At 44.9% G+C, this 24,588-nt stretch overlaps 1 protein-coding gene and 1 non-coding gene across 3 annotated transcripts in view; one reads left to right on the top strand and one right to left on the bottom strand.

Moving 5' to 3' along the window:
• TBC1D31 (TBC1 domain family member 31) overlaps window positions 1-19,283 on the top strand; it is a 41,034-nt gene extending 21,751 nt beyond the window's left edge. The window contains exons 15-23 of one of the 2 annotated variants that reach the window (XR_009154276.1): window positions 270-422; window positions 1,999-2,134; window positions 3,366-3,458; window positions 3,580-3,720; window positions 6,792-6,986; window positions 15,834-15,984; window positions 16,977-17,102; window positions 18,400-18,731; window positions 18,949-19,085. Coding sequence is in view for 1 of the 2 variants with exons in the window: in XM_058175977.1 (XP_058031960.1) it covers window positions 270-422; window positions 1,999-2,134; window positions 3,366-3,458; window positions 3,580-3,720; window positions 6,792-6,986; window positions 15,834-15,984; window positions 16,977-17,102; window positions 18,949-19,091 (1,138 nt within the window). In the remaining variant the exon portion in view is untranslated. Of the gene's footprint in view, window positions 1-269; window positions 423-1,998; window positions 2,135-3,365; window positions 3,459-3,579; window positions 3,721-6,791; window positions 6,987-15,833; window positions 15,985-16,976; window positions 17,103-18,399; window positions 18,732-18,948 lie in introns of both variants that reach the window. The other variant, XM_058175977.1, reaches the window with a different exon arrangement.
• A 2,293-nt stretch (window positions 19,284-21,576) lies between these two features.
• On the bottom strand, window positions 21,577-21,649 carry TRNAM-CAU (transfer RNA methionine (anticodon CAU)). Its single transcript has one exon. It is a non-coding gene; the product is annotated as a tRNA-Met (tRNA).
• Window positions 21,650-24,588: the final 2,939 nt, after the last annotated feature.

Here is a 24,588-nt window from a genome sequence, read left to right as displayed (position 1 = left end):
AGAAGAAAGTGTTTGGGTGGATTATTGTCAGAAAGAAAACGAGTATCACTCCCCATGCGTGCTATGAATTGCTTCGGTCAATGTTCTCCAGTGTGGAGAAAGTTGGCTTTGACCCTGTGACCCAAATATGTATCATGTGGATCAGATGAAGCATGAGTTATTCATGAGTAGCTGAAAACGATTAACCTCCTTTCCCTGCTCAGTCTGGAGAGGGCCACATGCAGCAGAACCTTGCAGCAGAACAACACCGATTAAATGCTTCCTTGCAGGCAGATGCTGCATGAAATGGAAGCCAAAGCAATCGAGCACCGAGTAGAAGATGAAACATGGTATCGGAAGCAGGAGCTGCTTCAAGAAGCTGAGGAGCAAAGGAGGAAGATTCTCCTCACCGAAGAAGAAAAACTAGCGGAACAGAGGCGGCGGTAAGGTTCAGGGTTACATTTTTTTTGCTCCTTGTGGTAGTTGTCCGGAAACTGAATGCTGAACTTCAGGGGAAACAACAACAACAACAACAACCCTGTTTCAGATAGTCCTCAACTTACAACCGGTCGCTTAGCAACCATTCTAAGTTCAGATTCTGAGCTCAGCATGGCAAGATTCACTGGGTAACCGAGGCCCAACAGGCACACACAAAGTCCAAGAAAGCAGTCCATGATTCAGAGAGGACAGGATACATGGCACGAGCACACAAGGCAACGTTCAAGTCCCTCGCGGCAGGATTAAGTAGGCGACGCCTGTGCAGCCATTCATGAGAGGCGAGGTTGCCTCCTCATGAGTACTCTAGCTCAGGGGTCTCCAACCTTGGCAACTTTAAGACGTATGGACTTCAACTCCCAGAATTCCTCAGCCAGCTTTGCCAAGTTGAAGTCCACACATTGAAGTCCAAATTGAAGTCCACACGTCTTAAAGTTGCCAAGGTTGGAGGCCCCTGCTTTAACTGACCAGTGTTCTGCCTGTCCTTGAATCGGGAGAAGGTGTGGATTCCTCATTGCAACTGCTCCCGGTCATTTTTGGAGCCAACTCAATGCAGCTGCAGCTCCCCTTCCTCAGCCTCAGCCTGTTGGTCGTCTGATCCACCCAGCTGAAGTTGCTCTGTCAGGCTAGCACTCTCCGAGCCCCAGGCCGTCACTTGGCTCTGCTCTTTCCTCCGCTGACTCAAACTCCTCCTCCTCCGAACTCATGTCTGGAGAGGGGTCCGGGTGCAGACCTATGCAGATCTGCATTTTTAGCTGTCTCAGTAACGTCATCAGCATGGGTTCATGATGTTTCTTCCTCCGATTTTAAAACCAAGACAGAACGCTCCTCAATTATAGTTCACTGGAGCACATGATCATTTATTTTTATTTTGTGTTTGATTGTATTTGCATCATCTCGTCAGCATGACTTTGGGCAGCAAACAAATTTAAAAACAAGAGTATAAATTTAAAAAAAAAGACAAAATCACACAGAGCAGAAGAATGCCCACCAAAGGTAATCTCCCGAACAGTAATAACTGGGCCCTGCTAACTCGGAACAAATGGCCAGCAATATCAGATCCCATTTGATTTCATGAGATAGGTGCTTCCAAAGGGCAGGCACCATGGCTAAAAATGTCCCCTGCTAGATGGCATTCTTGAATCAGTGGAATGCCCCCACTCCTGCTGGAACTCATGCATGTGTAGAGACAACTTCCTGGAGGCAGGCAGTCCCTCAAATCTGGCCCCAACTCATGAAGGGCTTGTACAACCAACACCACCTGTAGTTGCACCTGGAAGCTTAATGGGAGGGCAGTTTACGAAACCAAAGTGTAAATCAAGAGCGAGATTTATTGTCTTCCTTCTTCTTCTCTCTAGCATTCTCAGAAATCTGATTGGCCACTAACAGAATGGAGGATCATGTGGGTCTTTTGCCTCCTCCAACGGAGCTAACTTAGGATGAGCTGCCCAAAATTTGTATCCATCCATCCATCCATGTGTTCCTGACCTTCTCAACTCCCTCTTTTCTGTTTGGCCCATGAAGGTTAGCTGCCGTCAAGAGAGAACTGAAAGTGAAGGAGCTGCAGTTGGTGGAAACCGCACGGAGACGCTTCCTAAAATACCAACAAAATCAGCGGGAAATGGAGGTTAAAAGACTCGACGATGAAATTGCAAGAAAGGTAACCTGTCCCACTTGTAACTTGTAACCTGTAACCCAACCTGTAAGCAAGAGAACAGGGACACCTGCAGTTCTGGCATTTTTGTTTGACCGGCTTCCTTCGTTCCTCCCAGAGAACAAGTCGAGATCACATTTTCCCTGTTCCTGGATTCTTCCAGGCTTATTAGACCACAGCTCCGATCATTGGCCATGCCTGCAGGGAGTTGGAATCCAACAGATCTCAAAAATGTTAACCAAAGGTTTTAGGATTTTTTTCCATAGGTCCTCCAGGAAGCTGAAGGGTGGTGTAGTTTAAGGACAGATTAAAATGATACTACTTAACACCATCCATAGAGAAATTCTGACATTCATTGAAATGAGTGATGAGCAATTTGCCTGGCATTCAACAAGGGGCAAATTAAATTCCTAGTTGACAGGTGAGTGGCCATGATGGCTAGATACAAATTTCCAGTGTCACGGAGTGGAGAATAAGAGCAGGAAGATGTGATTATATTTCTGTCTAGCTGGTCATTTCTAGGACTCCTGATAATTATTCTAGATTAAAAAAAAGTGGACCACAAAGATTTTCATCTGATACCCCAGGACATTTCTTAGGGGTTTTGGGCATCAGTTTCTAGTTGCAGACTGTCTACTTTATTTGGCTTCCTCTTATTCACAACTCTAAAGCAGGGGTCTCCAACCTTGGTCCCTTTAAGACTTGAGGACTTCAACTCTGGGAGTTGAAGTCCTCAAGTCTTAAAGGGACCAAGGTTGGAGACCCTTGCTCTAAAGTGAATATTTTTTTGACCCAAGCTGACATTCAGCCACAGAATTTAACTTTGAATTCTGTGGAATATCGAGCAGCCGGAAGAGGTGAGTGGCGACAGGCCGGGCATGGGTAAGGCCAAGGAGGGGTAATTACTACCGGTTCAGCAAACTGATGCCCATAATCCCTAGCGGTCTGCCCGAACCGGTCTGTAGACGTAGGATTTCACCCCTGGTTAATATACATACACAAAGCTGCCCACGTGCATTGTGAGTCACACGCCTGTGAATAACAAACTTCCACCTCCATTCCTGGTTTAGAAATGGTGAAAAAACGTGTGGCGAAATACTTTTCACAAGAGGCAAGAATGCAACTCCCGCCATTTTTAATATTTTTCTACCGGAAAAATGAGACAGGGTAGAAAAAAAAAGTAGAAAAGGGTAAACAATGTTGCTTGCTTTGGTGTGACCACCTGCGTTTGCTGTAGGCGTCCATGCGAGAAGAAGAAACAGCAGCTACCATTCGAGACGTCGAGGTGCGGCAGATGGAGCTCGAAACTCAACGGCGACTTTTTGAACAGGTATGTGACCAGAACGTAGGTGTTCCAGAGGTCAAATAACCATTTGGGGGGGCGGGAGTATCTTTTTAGTTTTGATTTGTAGTTCGTTATCCCACTACTGTCTTTTTTTTTTTTTAATCAGAAACTTGTCAAAGAGCAGGAAGCCATGACACAAGAAGTCAAAGGGGAGATGGACACCAGCCGGAGGAAAGCAGATCTTGAAGAACGTTTATTTCAGAGGTTGATTGAAGCAGAACAAGGAGGAAACCAGAAAGCTCATGAAGTAAGGGCCTCATGCATATTGAATACGCTCCAGATATTTGGGGCTTCTGTTCCTAAATTCACTGACCATTGGCCCAGGGGTGAAATCCAGCAGGTTCTGACAGGTTCTGGAGAACCAGTAGAGGAAATTTTGAGCAGTTCAGAGAACCGGCAAATACCACCTCTGGCTGGCCCCAGAGTGGGGTGGGAATGTGGATTTTGCAGTATCCTTCCCCTGGAGTGGGGAGGAATGGGGATTTTACAGTATCCTTCACCCTCCATGCCCACCAAGCAACACCACGCCCACCACGCCCACGGTAGTAAAAAAATTTGAATTCCACCACTGCGATTGGCCCCACCAGGCAGGATGAATAGGAATTCAGAGATCTTTGCTGTCTTCATTTGCAGGAGGAATTATTTTCATTATTGGCATAGGATTATCTTGTACAGGTAGTCCTCAATTAACGACCATATCTAAGCCCAGATTTACAGTTATAAGTGGTGGTCATTAAGCAGGTCACCATGTAACTGCCCAATTTTATGATATGTTTTGCGGCAGTTGTTAAGCCAATGCCGCAATCATTAAGTGACTGCCGCAGTTCTTAAACAAACTTCATTTTCTTTAGTGGATGTTTTTTTTGCCAGACACCAGAAGTAAATGCTGGAAACCAACAAAAACTGGAAAAATAGAATAGAATAGAATAGAATAGAATTTTTTATTGGCCAAGTGTGATTGGACACACAAGGAATTTGTCTTGGTGCATATGCTCTCAGTGTACATAAAAGAAAAGATACCTTCATCAAGGTACAACATTTACAACACAATTGATGATCAATATATCAATATAAATCATAAGGATTGCCAGCAACAAGTTATAGTCATACAGTCATAAGTGGAAAGAGATTGGTGATGGGAACTATGAAACGATTAATAGTAGTGCAGATTCAGTAAATAGTCTGACAGTGTTGAGGGAATTATTTGTTTAGCAGAGTGATGGCCTTCGGGAAAAAACTGTTCTTGTGTCTAGTTGTTCTGGTGTGCAGTGCTCTATAGCGTCGTTTTGAGGGTAGGAGTTGAAACAGTTTATGTCCAGGATGCGAGGGATCTGCAAATATTTTCACGGCCCTCTTCTTGATTCGTGCAGTATACAGGTCCTCAATGGAAGGCAAGTTGGTAGCAATTATTTTTTCTGCAGTTCTAATTATCCTCTGAAGTCTGTGTTTTTCTTGTTGGGTTGCAGAACCGAACCAGACAGTTATAGAGGTGCAAATGACAGACTCAATAATTCCTCTGTAGAATTGGATCAGCAGCAAATCATGGTGACATGACTGCGGAGTGCGGCAAACAGCCATAAATGAGAGCCTTGCTCCCATAAATGTGAGCTTTGCACTGGTCCCACTTGTCAGAACTCCAGAACCAGGCCATAATTAGCTCTGGGGAAATCTATCATAACTTTGAACATTTGCTAAGCGACCTGTCATTAAGTGAGGACTACTTGTAGCTCTGTGTGGTACTTTGGCTTTAAAAGCAAAAAAAAGTTCTTCAGAGAATGTGGGGAGCATTCACACAAACCTTATATGCAGTTCCTTCAAGCCGAAGCAACATTTTAGCCGAAATTCCTGCATATCCAAACTAGTTTCTCACTCACTTTCCTTGAATATTCTTATAAATATCTCCTATGATGGGAAAATGATTGTTGTCTGTCTCAGTCTCACAAAATACCCAGTAACTATCATCTCCCAGGTTTTTTTTTTAGACCATGCCAGGCTACGGAAATAATTTGTAGATAAACTAATTCTTCTTGATCACGTGAGGCAGGTCACAGACGATCGAACAATTGGCAGTTCATAAGCATGATGTCCTGCTGGTAGGAATCCCAAAGGTTCTTTTTCAAGAAGCAACTGGGCTTTCTGGTTTCTCTTTGAAGACATTTCTCTTCTCACCCAAGGAGCTTCTTCAGTTCTGACTGGAAGGTGGGGAATGGAAGGATGCAGACAGCTGGTCATTTGCATTCTTTTAGAGCAGGGGTGTCAAATTCGATTTTATTGAGGGCCGCATCAGGGTCGTGTTTGACCTCATGGGGCCGGGGTGGGCGTGGCCAGCTCAATGTCACTCGTGTCAGGGGTGCCTGTGGCTGCCTGAGTGCTCTGTCAGCAAAAACAGGCTCCCAAGCTCTGTTTTTGCCTGCGATGGCCTCCTGCAACCCTCTGCCAGCAAAAACAGAGCTCAGGAGGGCCGCCTGTGGCCCTCCCGAGCTCCATTTTCGCTGGCTGAGGCACTGCAAGCTGGTCTTTCGCTGTTTCCAGGGCGGCCCTGCTGGCCAGATATAAGCACCCTGCAAGCTGGATCCGGCCCCCAGGCCTTGAGTTTAACACCCCTGTTTTAAAGAGTCATTGATGCCACTTGGAGATTTATCTGTGTCCTCAGGGCCACCTGAGTGGTGTAAATTGGTGTGGATCCTTCTTGGAACTGTTGAAAGGACTGTGTTGTAGACTGGAGATAGATGATGTCGTATCCCCCCCCCCCTCTGTTGAGAAAGGGCTGTTCAATTTTGACAGAAATGGCCTCTTTGACCCTTCTTTCAAACCAGCGGTCCTTTGTCCAAAATGTGGACTTTGCTCTCTTCAAAAGAGTGGCCTTTGTCTTTTAAATGCAGATGGACTGCTGAATCTTGCCCTGATGGGTTTGTCCTCTTATGTTGTACCATGCATTTGTGAAGTACCGTGTTTCCCCAAAAATTAGACCCTGTCTTATTTATTTATTTTTTAACCCTGAAATAAGCGCTTGGTGTTATTGCCATGCGCTCAAAAGCCCAATTGGGCTTATTATCAGGGGATGTCATATTTTGGGTGGAAACAGGGTAGTTATGAAGAATCCTTCCATTCCACACCATCCAGTCAGAGTTGAAGAAGCTTCTTGGAGGTGAAGCGAAATGTCTTCACAGAAAAACCAGAAAGTCCAGTTGCCTCTCGAAAAACCACCTTTGGGAAAACCATGACTTGGGTGAACTGAGAATCTCCGTAGACATTTGCTCGAAGGAAGATGTGCAGCTTCATGTCTGGTGCTCTCCGACACGATTTGTGTCATTTTAGGTGCTTGAAGAATCTTTGGCTAGAGCCCATCAAGAAAACATTGACGTGAATTGGCAAGCGGAGCTCCTCCACAAGCGAATCTGTGACGACATGGACCGGGACCAGCGATACCAAGAGGTGGCCGAACTCCTTCACAAGACCAGAATGGCGGAGGTTAAGCTGCTTGAGGCAATGAAGGAAGAGTTGACCGAAAAGGTGAGTGGCTAAAAGTCTTCTACAAATTGGCCTCTGCTGTTCTGTCCGCAGCAGGGTGAAAGGATGAGAACCTAAAATCTGAGGGGGTCCTTGGTGGTCTCAGAGCTTGGTTGTTTTCTTGCAGACAGTTCATTACCCAAACTAGGTAACATCATCAGTGTTGGTAATGTTAGTGATAGCAGACTAGCACGGATGTGGTAGTTAGTCTTCAACTTATGACAGTTCATTTACTAACCGCTCAAAGTTACGACAGCACTGAAAAAAGTGACATGGCCATTTTTCACAGTGGCAACTCTTGCAGCATTCCTCTGGTCACATGATCAAAATTCAGCCTCTTGGCAACAGCTTTCATCTTTATGACGGTTGCAGTGTTCCAGGGTCACGTGATCAGTTTTTTTTGCGACCTTCGGACAAGCAAAGTCAATGGGGAATCCAGATTCACTTAACAATCTGGTTACTAACTTAACAAATGCAATGATTTGTTCTTTATAGAAATGGCTTGTTTATATTATTATGAAAAAGCCAAAAGTTGTGATTTGATGTTAATGCAAATCACAAGTAAGATAATACAGTTTTCTTACTGTAACAGAGAGAGTCGGAAGTTAATGCATTTTCTTTTTCTTTTTTTTTTTCTTATCTTTCCTCACTTCTTCTTCCCCTTCCCATCCACCCCCTACTGCTTTCCTATTTACTTTGTATTTTGTATTTTACATTGCTTTATAACTCAATTAAAATATTAATGGGGAACAAATGCTTAACAACCATGGCAAAAAAAAAGTCCTAAAATGGGACAAAACTCACAACAAATGTTACACTTAGCAACATCAATTTTGGGCTGTATTCTGGTCGTAACTCAAGGACTACCTGAACTTAGTTTGGGTAATGAAACATCTGCAAGAAAACAAGCAAGGACCCTTCATTTCAACCCTGAGCTACAAATATTCTCCTTTATTGGCACCTGAACTCTTCTCCACTGCTACTATGGTGTTTGACGAAATCCATGAGGCCAGTTCACATACAACCTCAAAGGAACTTGTGGCTTTCATTTTGGGGTGTTGTAGTTAACTGTGTGATTAAACAAGATTTGGGTTGCTCTGTCCCCCAAGCAAATGAGTACTTGGCCTTGTTCGTTTCTTTCTTCTTCCTCATCTGATGCCAAGTGACCCGGCTATGAGTTGGATCAATTGGGTATCTGCCTGCTACACTCCCACTGATGATAGGTTTTGAATATTCCAAGGAGGCAACTGGACTTTCTTGGGGTTTTTTTCTTTGAAGAAGACAGATTAATAGAGTTGCAAGGTACCTAATAGGTCATATAGTTCAAACCCATGCTCAAGCAGGAGACCCTATACCATTTCTGACAAATGGCAGTCCAATCTTTTCTTGAAAGTCTCAAGTGATGAAGCTCCCACAGCTTCTGAAGGCAACTTCTGTTCCATTAGTTGATTGTTTTCACTGTCAGAAAGTTCCTCTTCATTTCTAGGTTGAATCTCTCATTGGTCAGTTTCCATCCATTATTCCTTGTCTGGCTTTCGGGTGCTTTGGAAAATAGCTTGACCCCTTCCTCTCTGTGGTAGCCCCTCAAGTATTGCAAGATGGCTATCATGTCTCTCCTGGTCCTTCTCTTCACTAGACTAGCCATGCCCGCTTCATGTAATTGTTCTTCTTATGTTTCGTTCTCCAGTCCCCTAATCATCCTGATTGCTCTCCTCTGCACTTTTTCTAGAGTCTCAACATCTTTTTTATAGTGTGGTGACTAAAACTGGATGCAATATTCTAGGTGTGGTCTTACTAGGGCTTTATAGAGTGGTATTAGTATTTATTTATTTATTTATTATTTTATTTATTTTATTTGTCACAAGAGTATATATAAGCATAAGCATGAAAATAACTATATAATATATAAGCATATATATGAGCATAAGTACCGTATATACTCGAGTATAAGCCGATCCGAATATAAGCCGAGGTACCTAATTTTACCACAAAAACTGGGAAAAACTATTGACTCGAGTATAAGCCGAGGGTGGGAAATGAGGCAGCTACTGGTCAATGTAAAAAATAAAGATAGAGCCAAGTAAAATAACATGAATATTTATTTGAACGAAAAACAATAAAAGTGCAAAAGGGGGTCCCCAAAAAGAATATGGTATCAAAAATACAGTATCTTTAAAAGTAACAGCAACCAAGCTAACGAGAGCTAAAATGCCTGAAAACTGGAGTTCTCCTCCTCATCATCTGTTTGTCCAAACAGAGCTTCAGCTACTTCAGCTTCTGTGATGTTATCCGCATATCGTTGTCGTCATCACTGAGTTCACAGTCGTCATCATCACTGCTGTCACTCTCATACAATGCGCTGTCTTCACTGCCATCCATAGCATTACTAATGCCACATTTCTTGAAGGCACGTTGCACCATGTCCTCTGGAATATCTTCCCATGCATCACGAACCCACTGTGCTATTAGTTCTATGTCTGGCTTTCTCAGATTTCCAACTTTTGTCAGACGAGCTTGACCAGATGTCATCCATTCATGCCACATCCTTCGCACATGGTCCTTGAAAGGTTTATTTAAACTGACATCTAGGGGCTGCAATACAGATGTAAGCCCACCTGGAATAACGGCCAAAGTGACTTGAGATGACTTTGCCAATTTTTATGTCATCAGATGTGTGGGCTCTGAACATATCCCAAACTAACAGTGATCTTCTAGTCCAGTCCCCACTCCTCAAGCAAGAGATCCTATACTGTTTCAGACAAAGGATTGTCCAGTCTGTTCTTTAAAAACCCTCCAGGAATGAAGTGTCCAATAAGGTTCAAATTGCAAGTACCGGTAGTTCTCAATTTAAGACTGCAATTGAGCCCCAAACATTGTTTTGTTATTTTCCCTAACCGTGTATGTATCCCCTGCCCCCATTTCGTCAGGCTGCCATCAAAGTAAGCACGGCTGAATATTATTATTATTATTATTATTATTATTATTATTATTATTATTATTATTATTATTATTATTATTATCATTATCATTATTATCATCATCATCATCATCATCATTATTATTATTATTATTATCATTATCATTATTATCATTATCATCATCATCATTATTATTATTATTATTATCATTATCATTATTATCATTATCATCATCATTATTATTATTATTATTATTATTATTATTATCATTATCATTATTATCATCATCATCATTATTATTATTATTATTATCATTATTATTATTATTATATGATGATGATGATTTTTTTGCATTGGACAGAGCGAGCTTCAGTTTACCAAACTTTGTATCTTTTAATGAAACGTGTTAGTCTGGAAGGGACTGTTTGAACTCACAAAACACTTGCAACTTTTAGTTCCGTGCTGAGGATTTTTGGAAAGCAGCCCAGCAATATTTATTTATTGCTCGGACTGCTCTTATTTTCACTCCCCCTTTTCTTTTCCTTCCCTCCCTCCCTCCTTCTCTGCCTCTCTTTCGTCCCCCACCTCCCGGGATCCTTGCGGGTCGAAGGTTCTGCCCTGCCTTACACCAGCCGCCCACCTATGCCAAGGTCTCCCTGGCTCTTTCGCTCTCTGTAAGCAGCGGCTTCTCGGCAGCGTCGCCCCCCTCCCCTCCATGGATCGGCTCCTTCCCCAGCACTGAAGGCATCCTTAGGAATACACCTCCACCTCCAGGAAAATAAAAAGAGGCAGAGAAGGTAAATCGCCCGCCCCGTTCGGAAAGGAAGGGGAGAGGACTCCAATGGAAGAAGGGAGAGGAGAATTACCAATAACAAACACAAAGCGCTGGGTTAGAGGTGCCTTGTCATGTACAAGGAGATCAGAGAGGGCAACCACCGCGAAACAATAATCAGACTCAAAACGGGCTGCTTATTTGCCATTTGCTCTGGGTAGAACGGGTTTTTTTTAAAAAAAAAAATTGGTTTGGAGAAGGAAAGCTAATTTGCTGATCTGCGCGAGGGTCGGTTTCTTTTGCCTCCCTTCTTCTTCCTCCTCCTTCTTCCCACCCTAGCTTGCAATGCCCCCATCTCTCCTCCTCCTCCTCCTCCTGCCCCCCTCTCGGGGGGGAGAAATTGTTTGTTCTTGCCGTATTTCTCCGCTTTCCAAGAGGCTTTTCTTTTTCACCTCTTTCTCCCCACCTCCCCAATTTCCATAGGGGGGAAAAAAAACCCTGGGGAAAACTTGGCAAAAAATAAAATAAAATAAAAAGTACTGAGTGCAAATGTTTTTTTTTTATACTGTAGTTGGAGTTTTCCACGTTTCTTTCACATTCAAGGCAGCATTCTCCCCATCCTCGCTGCTTTTCCAAAACATGCTTTGAAACCTTTGCATTTTATTGGGATGTATTCAGGACAACGCCCCTCCGCCTCCGAGGCGAGAGGAGGCAGTAAGAGGAGGCGAGTGACAAACAAATAAAGAGAGTTCTTCGCCTTGGCGTTGACACCTCGCCCTCCTCTCCGGCCGAAATTGAGTGCGGCGGCAGTGGGGGTGGGTGGGTGGGTGGGGAGGCCGCCGTGAAGTGCCGGCTGGGGAGCCGGGATTGAAGTGCCGGCATGCTTTGCCAGCTCGGCCGGCTCGTTTTGGGCGGCGGCTGGCCTCCGGCGTTTTCTTCCGCCGCTTTTGATGGCGGCGGCGGCGGTGGTCGGCGGAGGGGCGTTCGACATTTCGCCCCTCTCACTCGTCCTCCTCTTGCCCGCGGTGGGGGCGGAGGCGTTGTCACCTCGCCTCCTCTCCGAAAGCCGAAATTGAGTGCGGCGGCAGTGGGGGTGGGTGGGTGGGTGGGGAGGCCGCCGTGAAGTGCCGGCTGGGGAGCCGGGATTGAAGTGCCGGCATGCTTTGCCAGCTCGGCCGGCTCGTTTTGGGCGGCGGCTGGCCTCCGGCGTTTTCTTCCGCCGCTTTTGATGGCGGCGGTGGTCGGCGGAGGGGCGTTCGACATTTTCGCCTCTCACTCGCCCTCCTCTTGCCCGCGGTGGGGGCGGAGGCGTTGTCACCTCGCCTCCTCTCCGGCGAAATTGAGTGCGGCGGCAGTGGGGGTGGGTGGGTGGGGAGGCCGCCGTGAAGTGCCGGCTGGGGAGCCCAGGAGCCAATCCCGGCCCCCAGCCGGCACTTCACGGCGGCCTCCCCACCCCCACTGCCGCCGCACTCAATTTCGGCTCGGAGAGGAGGGCGAGGTGACAAACGCCTCCGCCTCCGAGGCGAGAGGAGGCGAGAGTGACAAACAGAGTTCTTCTCGCCTTGGCGTTTGTCACCCTCGCCTCCTCTCCGGCGAAATTGAGTGCGGCGGCAGTGGGGGTGGGGAGGCCGTGAAGTGCCGGCTGGGGAGCCCAGGAGCCAATCCCGGCCCCCAGCCGGCACTTCACGCGGCCTCCCCACCCCCACCGCCGCCCGCACTCAATTTCGGCCGGAGAGGAGGGCGAGGTGACAAACGCCAAGGGCGAAGAACTCTATTTGTTTGTCACTCGCCCTCCTCTTGCCCGCGGTGGGGGCGGAGGCGTTGTCACCTCGCCTCCTCTCCGAAAGCCGAAATTGAGTGCGGCGGCAGTGGGGGTGGGGAGGCCGCCGTGAAGTGCCAGCTGGGGAGCCGGGATTGGCCCGGCCCCCAGCCGGCACTTCACGGCGGCCTCCCCACCCACCCACCCCACCGCCGCCCGCACTCAATTTCGGCCGGAGAGGAGGGCGAGGTGACAACGCCTCCGCCTCCGAGGCGAGAGGAGGGCGAGTGACAAACAAATAAAGAGAGTTCTTCGCCTTGGCGTTGTCACCTCGCCCTCCTCTCCGAAAGCCGAAATTGAGTGCGGCGGCAGTGGGGGTGGGGAGGCCGTGAAGTGCCGGCTGGGGAGCCGGGATTGGCTCCTGGGCTCCCCAGCCGGCACTTCACGGCGGCCTCACCCACCCACCCCCACTGCCGCCGCACTCAATTTCGGCTGGAGAGGAGGGCGAGGTGACAACGCCTCCGCCCCCACCGCGGGCAAGAGGAGGACGAGTGAGAGGGGGGCGAAAATGTCGAACGCCCCCTCCGCCCCCCGCCCCCTCCGCCGACCACCGCCGCCGCCGCCATCAAAAAGCGGCGGAAGAAAACGCCGGGGGCCAGCCGCCGCCCCCAAACGGGCCGGCCGGGCTGGGAAAGGATGCCGGCAGCATTTGCTCGCCCTGCCGCCCAGCTGTCCCCGAGGGCAAAAAACCCTCTCCCTGGGTCGGCTCTGCAAGGGTAGACTCGAGTATAAGCCGAGGGGGCGTTTTTCAGCACAAAAAACGTGCCGAAAAACTCGGCTTATACTCGAGTATATACGGTATGTGATAACTGTATTAATTGGATTTAATGAAAGGAAACATTAAGACAGGAACGGTAGGCACGTTTGTGCTCTTATGCACGCCTCTTATAGATCTCTTAGAATGGAGTGAGGTCAGTAGTAGAGAGTTTTTGGTTAAAACTTTGGAGATTTTGAGAAGCACTAATAACTCTGTTACAGAAGTCATATTTTCTGTAATCAAGATTGAAACGATTAACATTGAGTTTAAATCTATTGTTTGCTCTTGTATTGTTATGATTGAAGCTGAAGTAGTCTTCAACAGGAAGGACATTGCAATAGATGATTCTATGAGTTAAACACAGGTCCTGTCGAAGGCGGCGGAGTTCTAAGTTTTCTAAATTCAAGATTTCAAGTCTGGTGGCATAAGGTATTTTGTTGTATTCAGAGGAGTGGAGAACTCTTCTTGTAAAATATTTCTGGACACGTTCAATTGCATTGATGTCTGAAATGTGGTATGGGTTCCAGACAGGCGAGCTGTATTCAAGAATTGGTCTAGCAAATGATTTATAAACTCTGGTTAGTAGTGTAGTGTTTCTGGAGAAGAAGCTCACTTCTTCTCCAGAAACTTACTTCACTTGAAATCAAGTACCTCACTTGATCTTGATTGTATCTCTCTCTGTTAATGCAGTTTAGGATTGCATTGGCTTTTTTGGCTGCTGCAGCACACTGCTGGCTCATATATAGCTGATTGTCCACTAAGACGCCAAGATCCCTCTAACAATCACTGCTATTAAGCCTGGTTTCCCTCAGTTGATATGTGTGCTTTTGGTTTTTCTTACCTAAGTGTAAGACTTTACTTTTCTCTACATTGAATTTCATTTTGTTAGATAGGGCCTGGTGTTCAAGTCTGTCAAGATCCCTCTGGATCTTGAGCCTGTCTTCTAGGGTGTTAACTATTCCTGCCATCTTAGTATCATCTGCAAATTTGATGAGTTCCCCTTCTAGTCCCTCATCTAAGTCATTTATGAAGATATTGAAGAGTATTGGGCCGAAAATGGAACCTTGTGACACCCCACTGCTTACTTCTCTCCATGTAGACTTAGACCCATTAAGGACTACCGTATTTTTTGGAGTATAAGACACACCTTTTTCCCCAAAAAAAGAGGGTGAAAATCTGGGTGCGTCTTATACTCTGAATGTAGCCCCACCCAGCTTCTCAAACGGAGGTTTCAGAAGTTTCAGAAAAGAAGCTCCCAAACAGAGCTTCAGAGGCTTTTTTTCTGAAGTTCTGTTTTGGAGGCTTTCAGAGGCAGAAAAAAGTTTTTTCTGAAACAGAGTTTCAGAGGCAGAAAAAAAAAAGCAAGGCACAGAGCTCACAACCAAGGAACCTGTTGCTAAAATTCATCTCTGGGAACAGCTGATTGGTGGTATTCCGGGAGGCCAATCTATCTGCCCATCAGCTTTTTTCTTATTTTCCTCCCCAAAAACTAAGGTGCGTCTCCGGTGCATCTTATACTCTGAAAAATACAGTACTCGTTGAGAATGGATGAGAAGACATTTGGCTTCTCATCCATGAAGCTTCTTCAGATCTGACTGGATGATGGGGAATGGCAGGATTTATATTCCTTGCAGACAGCTCGTCATTTGCATTCTTTTTAAAGAGTTTTAAGCAGAGTTGGGCTTGTTACTCCCAAAATTCCCAAGCTGTGTTTCCATTGGAGAATTCTCGGAGTTGATCACAACATGCTGGAGCAAATTGTTGTGTTGGTAGCCCTTGACTTACGACCACAGTTGAGCCCAAAATTTCTCTTGCTCAATGAGGCATTTGTTAAGTGCATTTTGCCACATTTTTTATGACTTTTCTTGTCACAATTGTTAAATGAATCATTGCAGTTGTTAAGTTAGTATCACGGTCGTTAAGCGAATCTGGCTTCCCCATTGACTTTGGTTGCCCCCCCCCCAAAAAAAATCACAAAAGGTTATCGCATCACCCTGGAACACTGCAGCCGTCATAAAAATGAGTCAGTTGCCAAGCGTCCGTATTTTGATCACGCAACCATGGGGATACTGCAACAGTCAGTAGCGTTGGAACTCGGTCACTAAATGAATTGTTGTAAATCAAGGACTACTTGTGCTCCTCTTTTTTTCCCAAAGAGGAGGCAACAAAATGTACTCCCAGTTTTGAGTTTATCAAATATTTCTGGTCTAAAGATCTAATATGTGTTTCTTGTAAACAGATAATGTCATTTTTAAATTTTAAATTTAAATTTTTAATGTCATTTTTAAATTTTAAATACATTTAAAACATTTAAATCATTTTTAAATTTTAAATAATGTCATTTTTAAATTTTAAATACAGAAGAGAAGGAAATACTTTCCTTCTCTTCTGTAGTGAATTAATTCACGACTATTTGTGCTCCTCTTGAGTCATGGTCACATTTCTTGTGTCCTTTTTTTTTTTTTTCCCTCATACGACGACGACGGTGTCACTTTGAGGGGCTTTTAGTTATGGAGAGAACCCTTCTCTCTTCCTGCTTTCTCCTTTTCTAATGGAAATCTCCTGCTTTTCTATCCCATTTTAGCTGGATGAAACCATGGGGAAAAAAGAGCAGCTGACAGCACAGCAGGATATCGCTGCTGCTTTGGATGCCAACAGGAAGCAGTTTCTGAACCAAGAAATGAATGATGCCATAGAACTGGCAGTAAAGCTTCAGGACGGAGATGGCTATTTTGGTGAGTGGAGGAGCTGTTTGTACATGGCAGAACAGAACTACAGAAATCTCTATGATTTTTTTCGTGAGGCATATATTACGGCCGCTGGGACTTCTGGGAGTTGAGGTCCACCCATCTTAAACTTGCCAAGGCTGAGAAACACTGCCCTGAAGGCAACCTGATGGCCGTGGCCCACTACCAGGCCATGGGCTATTCACAACCGGGCTGTGTGAACCACAGGCTGGCACGTACTCGCAACCCCGCTTGCACAAGCTTCCAGCGCACCTGGTCCTCACACGCAACCTTCCTCCCCTCCCCCCATGTTGGACCGCCAGTCCAGAAAGATTGGGGAACGCTGCTTTAGAGAGAACAATCCTCCCCCTCACTTTTGCTACATTCACATTACAATGGGTAGCATCATGGGTTTTTTTAACTACATCTTGCCAAACATTATAGCTATTTGAGAGGGTATTAGAACCATGATGGTGAATCTATGCCAGAGGTGGCCCGCAGCGCCCTCTCTGTGGGCATGCAAGCCGTCGCCCCAGTTCAGCTCTGCCGCGCATGCGCGCGCGCCTCCTGCAGACCAGCTGGTTTTCAGGTCTCTGCTGTGCATGTGCGGGGAGAGCGTGGCACATGCGGGGGGCGCGTGCATGTGGGGAGGCGCGTGCAGGGGGCAGGGCACATGCACGGGGTGAGCGCGTGTGCAGGGCAGCACACGCATTGTATTTTGGAAGTTCGGGGGGGGGCTGCACACATGCACGCACTTTGGGCACTCGGTTTGGAAAAGATTAGCCATCACTGTATTGGAACCTTTAAACAAATACTTAATAAATTTATTACGGCCGCCTACTCCAGAAGATTTTAGGGCAGCTTATGTATTATGAATTAAATTGGGGTTTTTTTTTAAAAAAATAAGTGGTTTATAAGCCAACCCAAGGACTCCCCTATACATAAAAATCCAAAGTACATTATCTGGCCGAACGTATTTCAAACGCGTCCGCTTTCTACAGAGCGACTGCGGGATCTGAGAACCTCCAAGACTCCCGAAGGTTCAGAATGGCATCGGGAACCTCGGAAGACGCAACATGGCAACGCCTGTTTAAACGAATCCTCTGGGGCAGATTCCTCCATCCACTGTAAGTGGCAAAATGTGGGTTTCTTTTGAAGGAGAAAATATTGAAGCGTGGCAGTCTGCTCTTGCACCTAGTTGTTGTTGGTAGCCATAAATAGGGCTTGCAATCAAATAGCTTGCTGAAGGTGGAAAGATGTAGACCAAATTAGGAATCATCCCCTCAGGAAGGTTAAAGCTATTTTTTATTGAGAGGAGCTGTAATAAGAGATCTGATTGGGGGTTGTACTTCCGCCCCTTCTTATACTCATGTGAATTAGGGGAGTGTCTCTCTGAGCCTCTGCCACATAATTTCTGCTTCTTCTGAACTTAAATTCTCCATCAGGGCCATCTTCCTGATTCTCTGCAAAGAAAAACAAGATTGAAACCAGGGTGTAGTCAGTTTCCCCACCCTGGTGCCGTTCACATGCACTGGGATTACAAAGGCTACAGCGCCTCAGATCCAGATGTGACGCAAGCTTCTGAATCAACAATGGAAGGGGAAAACAGTGATTTAATTTTTTTTAAAACCGGCCCTGAATAAATGTATAAATTTCCCTTGCCTTCTAGCGTCCATTTGGATGGTTAAGTTCTGTTTGCTTTTACTTTATTTATTTATTATATACTCATTTATATGGCCGCCTAACACACATACAGGTAGCTCCAGGCGGTTTACAACATTAAAAACCCACAAAAATAAAAACCCATAAAACCTCCCCCTCTTCTTGCCATGGTAGCAATCACACAATGAAATCAACCAGCTGATCAGCTCCATCTCCCTTTGGGGCCTCAAGCCCATTGACAAAAACCACATCTTTGGAAAAGTAACAAGGTGGGGGCCAATCATAGCTTGGGGGGGAATGATCTTTCATAGAGAAGGTACACCCCACTGAGAAAGCCCTTTTTCGTGATCCCACTAGTTGTACATCCATAACAGATGAGAACCCACAATATACCCTAAATCACCTCAGCTGTGAGATGGGCAGCAAATAACTATAAATAAATAAATAAATATCCTACCTTATAGAACCCTTATAGGCAGTGATGGGATTCAAATTTTTTTTACTACCTGTTCTGTGGGCGTGGCATGGTTTGGGCGTGACAAGGGAAGGATACTGTAAAATCTCCATTCCCATCCCACTCATGGGGAAGGTTACTGCAAAATCCCCATTTCCTCCTGATCAGCTGGGACTCGAGAGGCAGAGAATAGATGGGGACGGGGCCAGTCAGAGGTGGTATTTACCAGTTCTCCGAACTACTCAAAATTTTTACTACCAGTTCTCCAGAGCTGATCAGAACCTGCTGAAACCAACCTCTGCTTATAGGGATTGCCTATAGCCGTGATGGCGAACCTATGGCACATGTGCCGGAAGTAGCACACAGAGCCATTTCTCCGGGCACGTGAGCCATCGCCCGTTGCTCTTCCGGGTTTTGGTGCACCGGCCAGCTGATCTTCACACATGCAGGAGCGCTGGAAACCGGAAGAACAGCCGCATGCACCCGCCAGGAAGATGATCTTCCCGTTTCCAGTGTGCACATGTATTCTCCCGTTTCGGCACACAGTGCCAAAAAGGCTCGCCAACACTGGCCTATAGAATCCCTAGGGACATTTGTCCTCTCAGAATAAAACCGCTGGCTGCTTCTTGGATCTTCAAAGGTATCTTCACTGAGCTTGTGATGCTGATGTTGTAACCCAGGGGTCTCCAACCTTGGCTACTTTAAGACTTGTGGACTTCAACTCCCAGAATTCCTCAGCCAGCAAAGCTGGCTGAGGAATTCTGGGAGTTAAAGTCCACAAGTCTTAAAGTTGTCAAGGTTGGAGACTCCTATTGTAACCGATCATTTTTTTAAAAGGTCTCCTTTTACCTTTCCAGTCTCTTTAGACCGAGGACGGCAGGAGCTGGAATCGAAAGAACGGGAAATAATGGCTGAAGTTAGACAACTCAGAAAGAAGCTCATGTCCCACGCTCGGGGGGAAGGAAAGTTTACCAGCAGAAGCCCAGTGAAAGAGAGCTGAAGAGGCCCCGATCCGGCTCTCCATGGACTTGTTCAATGAGATTCCAACAAAAAAAGCTTGATTTTGCATCATGTTTTCAAAATACCTTTTTAGAATTATTTTTGTATATAAAAATAAAAGCTTTGAACAAAAATTGGACCTTTTAAACTTTTAGCCAGTATTTCAAATACATTTTAAATAAAGAGTTGCAACTTATCTTCAGAATCGCAAAATTGTTGGTGAGCAGGAGCTGAAAAAGCAACGGATGGGGGTGGGTGGGGTGTTCCTTCATAGGGAGCCACAGCAGAGGGCCCAAAGAGCCACATACGGCTCCAGAGCTGCAGTTGCTGACACACGGTGTAGGGTCTCCTGCTTGGCTGGGGGTGGGGAGGGCTGAACTAGATGACCTACAACAGGGTTAGTCAACCTTTTTATACCTACCGCCAACTTTTGTATCTCTGTTAGTAGTAAAATTTTCTAACCGCCCATCGGTTCCACAGTAATGCGCCGTGTATCGTCGTCTGCGCATGCCTCTCGCGCATTGTGGATTGGGTTGGGGGGGGGGCGCCGGCTACCAGCTCTGCTTGTCTGTTACAACTGGATGGTGTGGGGGGAGATGCGCGAGCTATTCTGGGACGAGGCTCTTTTGTTTGCGGTCGCACTATAGCGCCATTTAGTTTCACTTACGTAATGTCAACTAAACTTACGCACGGGCTATACAAATAATATATTTTCAGAAATTTAAATTGTCACGGGGAATTTTATGAAAATCTAATGAAAATGTTTTTAAATAATGCTATGAATTTTTTTAAAAAAAGTCAATTAAATTAAAAAAAAGGAAAGTGCTTCAGTATCGGACAAAACCCCTACTGTCCACCTTGAAAGCTGGAACGCCCACTAGTGGGCGGTAGGGACCAGATTGACTACCACTGACTTACAAGGTCCCTTCCAACTCTATTAATAAACACTGCTATCATGTCTCCCCTAGTCCTTCTTTTCATTAAACTAGACATACTGAGTTCCTGCAACCGTTCTTCATATGTTTTAGCCTCCAATACCCTAATCATCTTTGTTGCTCTTCTCTGCACTCTTTCTAGAGTCTCAACATCTTTTTTACATCGTGGCGACCAAAATTGAATGCAATATTCCAAGTGTGGCCTTACCAAGGCATTATAAAGTGGTATTAACACTTCACGTGATCTTAATTCTATCCCTCTGTTTATGCAGCCCAGAACTGTGTTGGCTTTTTTGGCAGCTGCTGCACACTGCTGGCTCATATCTAAATGGTTGTCCACTAAGACTCCAAGATCCCTCTCACAGTTACTACTATTGAGCAAGGTATCACATATCCGGTACCTGTGCATTTTGTTTTTTTGGCCTAAATGTAGAACCTCTGGAATGTTGGCTATTTCTGCCAGCTTGGTGTCATCTGCAAATTTGATGAGTTCCTCATCTATCCCCATGTGCTGATCTTGGTTCATGAATCCTATTTTGATGGTTCACTCAATCTTACAGATGGCCAGAGGGAAGGTTTTCATGCACGGTGTCAAAAATTAGCCACAATTTAGCACCGCAGGCTAGCCATCACAAAAAGTGTGGATGTGGGTGTTCTTTGGGAATGCAAGCTGCAAGCTTTACAGATGTATGGACTTCAACTCCCAGAATGCCCAAGTCAGCCATGGAAGTTGAAATACACCTGGCTTATAATTGTTGAGATTGAAAAATCACTGCTTTAATTCATTGATCACAGGTTTGTTTGTTTTTTTGCTTAAGAACAGCCAAAGGAATTCTGAGTGTACTTTTTGAATAAAATAGGACCATGTGTCTAAAAAGATTCAAATACACTTTTTTTAAAAAAAGCTGGCACTTTGGCTGAAAATCACAAACTGCCCTGTTTGAAGGAAAAGCAATCTTGAAATTGCAGCACATCCAAAATTCTGGTCCCTAAAATAAATGCCAGTATTTTAATTTTTTATTTATTTACTTATTTATTAAATTTTTATACCGCCCTTCTCCCGAAGGACTCAGGGCGGTGTACAGCCAGAGATAAGACACAGGATATATACAATTAAAAACCAACAATTAAAACGTAACAAATTGCAAAAGGCTGATAATTTAAGAATTTGAATTTAAAATTTTAAAAATATCAATAAAACCCCAAATTAAAATCAAAACTATTATGCCAGTCCCGCTTGAATAAATAAGTACATTTCAAAGTAAATTTGAATGTAAGTGCAGGTGTGCCCAGAAGTAAATGTATAAGAAATATACTTAATTAAGCACAGGTTAAGTTCTAAGGACAGGATTGGAAGAGGGAAAGCAATCTTTATAGCTAGTTCATCTTTTGTCTCCTTGCCGTCCTCCCGGAAGTAGCCTTAGGCGTTTTGCACCCGAAAAATAAGGCCGTTTGGATGGCATCAGGGGGTATCCTGACCTAAGGTGGTCCAACGAGTGGGTTGGGGGGGGGTTCTTTCTTCTTTCCTTGTTCGGGGCGAAAAAGTTGCTTTGCCCCGTGTGAGGCTCGAACTCACGACCTTCAGATTATGAGACTGACGCGCTGCCTACTGCGCTAACGAGGCGCATGGAAAAAAGGGCCGAAAATCGTCTCATAAAGAGGAAAGAAGTCTGCAGAGGCGACGTCCTACCTAGTTCCTTTACTGAAAAAAACAGGGAGTGGGATCGTAGTGTTTAAGTATGAAGGAGAAAAACAAAAGTTTCTCCTCCGTATAGAAATTAATTGCATCGGTAAGAAACAAGCTCGGACTGAACGGAGGGGAGGAGGAGGCAGGCAAGATTTCCGCCTCGCCCGCCCTCCCAACAAGCCGTCCCCAAAGGTTGAGGATTCTGTCCAGGTCTACTTAGACCAGGGGTCTCCAGCTTTGCTGGCTGGGGGATTCTGGGAGTTGAAGTCCTCCAGGCTTAAAGTTGCCAAGGTTGGAGACCCCTGACTTAGATCATCATAGGGACCCCCGGAGCAGAGGGACGGGTCAACGGGGGAGAGGAATCTGGCTACCCAGCCTGGGTTTTGATAGGCAAGCCAGGGGGTCGACCAAGGGCTAGGGGGAGCAAACAATAGGCAGCACAATTTTGAATGGTCGCTGGAGGGCAGCCGTGAGAGGACTTTGGCGCTCTGCTGCCCTCTAATGGTCACACCAGATAAAGCAGCTTTGCGAAAGAAAGCTAGGGTAGAGGAAGAGGGAGGGAGGAGGGGGATGATGATGATGATGATGATTTTATTTACACAAAATGACAGTATCTACAGCAAACGAGATAACTATCCTGGATTTTGTATCACAGATCACTAGTCAAACACTTCCCAAGCGTTTAGGACTGTGTAATGTATCGGCGAATTATGCGAGCAGATCCCAGTAAGGTGGCCTTCTGCAGCTGACCAATGGTGATCTTGTCAGCGCCAATTGCTTTTAAGTGCTTGCCTAGGTCTTTAGGCACAGCTCCCAGTGTGCCGAGTACCACTGGAACCACCTGCACTGGTTTATGCCAGAGTCTCTGAAGTTCGATTCTCAAATCTTGATATCTGGTGACTTTTTCAAGTTGTTTCTCATCGATTCTGCTGTCACCAGGTATAACAATGTCGACTATCCACATTTTTTTTCTTTTCCACAATCGTGATATCCGGGGTATTGTGTTCCAAAACTTTATCAGTCTGTATTCGGAAATCCCACCGTAGTTTTGCATGCTCATTTTCAATCACTTTTTCAGGCTTATGATCCCACCAGTTCTTTGCTACAGGCAGATGGTAGTTGTGACACAAGTTCCAGTGGACCATCTGAGCGACTGTGTTGTGACGTTGTTTGTAGTCAGTCTGAGCTATTGTCTTACAACAGCTCAATATGTGATCAATGGTTTCATCCGCTTCTTTGCAGAGTCTGCCTTTGGGATCATCAGCAGATTTTTCTATTCTGGCTTTGATTACATTTGTTCTAATGGCTTGTTCCTGGGCCGCAAGAATTAGGCCTTCTGTTTCTTTCTTCAATGTTCCGTTGGTCAGCCATAACCAGGTCTTTTCCTTATCTACTTTTCCTTGGATCTTTTCAAGGAACTGTGCATGCAGTGCTTTGTTACACCAGCTGTCAGCTCGAGCTTGCATCGCTGTTTTCCTATATTGATACTTGGTTTGCTGTACTTTTAGCAGCTTCCTCTTGTTGACCTCCATCAAAGCTGGTGCAACATTGTCTTTCACATAATCTGCCAGAGCATGTTTCTCTTCTTTGACTGTCTGCTTCACTTGCAAAACTCCTCTGCCACCTACCTTTCTGGGCAAATATAGCCTGTCAATGTCACTACGCGGGGGCAGCACATAGTGTATGGCCATCAGTTTTCTTGTTTTCCTATCCAGACTGTCCAGCTCTGCCTGTGTCCAGTTTACAATTCCAGCAGCATATCTGATAACGGGTATGTTTATAGCCTTGATGGTGTTACCGCCATTCAGTTTACTTTTTAGAACTTTCCTGACCCTTTGCGTGTATTCTTTGCTGACCACATTTTTCACTTGCCCATTATTATTGTTATTATTATTGTTATTGTTATTATTATTATTATTATTATTAGTAGTAGTAGTAGTAGTAGTAGTAGTAGTATCTTTATTCATTAAACATGAAACTCAGTCAACTGAACATTCAAAATACATCACAAATACCATTGACTGGTGTTAATGGTTGATATAGGTTGCTGCCAGCATCTTAAGTATCAACCAAGTACCTTGTTAAGATGTACGATGCTCCAAGTAGCGCAGTTTTCTGCTGGTGTTATTGCAGGAAGCTGCAATTTGTTGATATAAAATTCTTGGACATGGTACCGAGTGCCCCGACAACAATGGGTATCACTGTTACATGTTTCAAACATAGCTGTGTAGTTTTGACGGCCAGGTTGCGATATTTTTTCAACATTTTGACTCTGGCAATATTATTATTATTGTTGTTGTTGTTGTTGTTGTTGTTGTGCCAGTGTCGGGTAATTCTGGGTAACTCCCAACCACCAATGAAATAAATTACAGTAAAATCTATAAAAGGCAAAATGTGGCATTTTTAATGCTTCCCACCCTGTTTTTTTTCAATGATGGTTATCAATCTTAGTACCTGGTATTGTTCCATCCATTGATATTTGCATAATAGGTTTAAAAATTGTTAACATTTGATTGTATAAATAGCTTAGACTATTGAGACTAGAAAAGGGAAGGGAAAAACTATTCTGTTGATGTACGTTACAATTTTGAAAGTCAATATCACAAGCATGGTATTATTTAGTTTTTCAATCCAAATTTGAGGATAAGATTGGACGGCGAGGTGGAGAACCACAACTTACATCAAAATGAATGTTATAGACTAGAGAGGTACCAATCTTTTTTTTGTTTTAAATAAGTTTTATTAAACATTTTTCGAAAAACAAAAAAGAATCTTTAAACAATAGTTTCTTTCCAACAATTTCGCAACGATTAAACATTTACTTGTCCATTTTTTCTCCCTTATTTCAATGTACCCTTTATACATACAACTCTAAT

The sequence above is a fragment of the Ahaetulla prasina genome, chromosome 3 (assembly GCF_028640845.1).
Source record: "Ahaetulla prasina isolate Xishuangbanna chromosome 3, ASM2864084v1, whole genome shotgun sequence".
NCBI classification, from domain to species: Eukaryota; Metazoa; Chordata; class Lepidosauria; order Squamata; family Colubridae; genus Ahaetulla; species Ahaetulla prasina.
The sequence above is the reverse complement of the archived record's forward strand: the minus strand, read 5'-3'. Positions and strand labels throughout refer to the sequence as shown.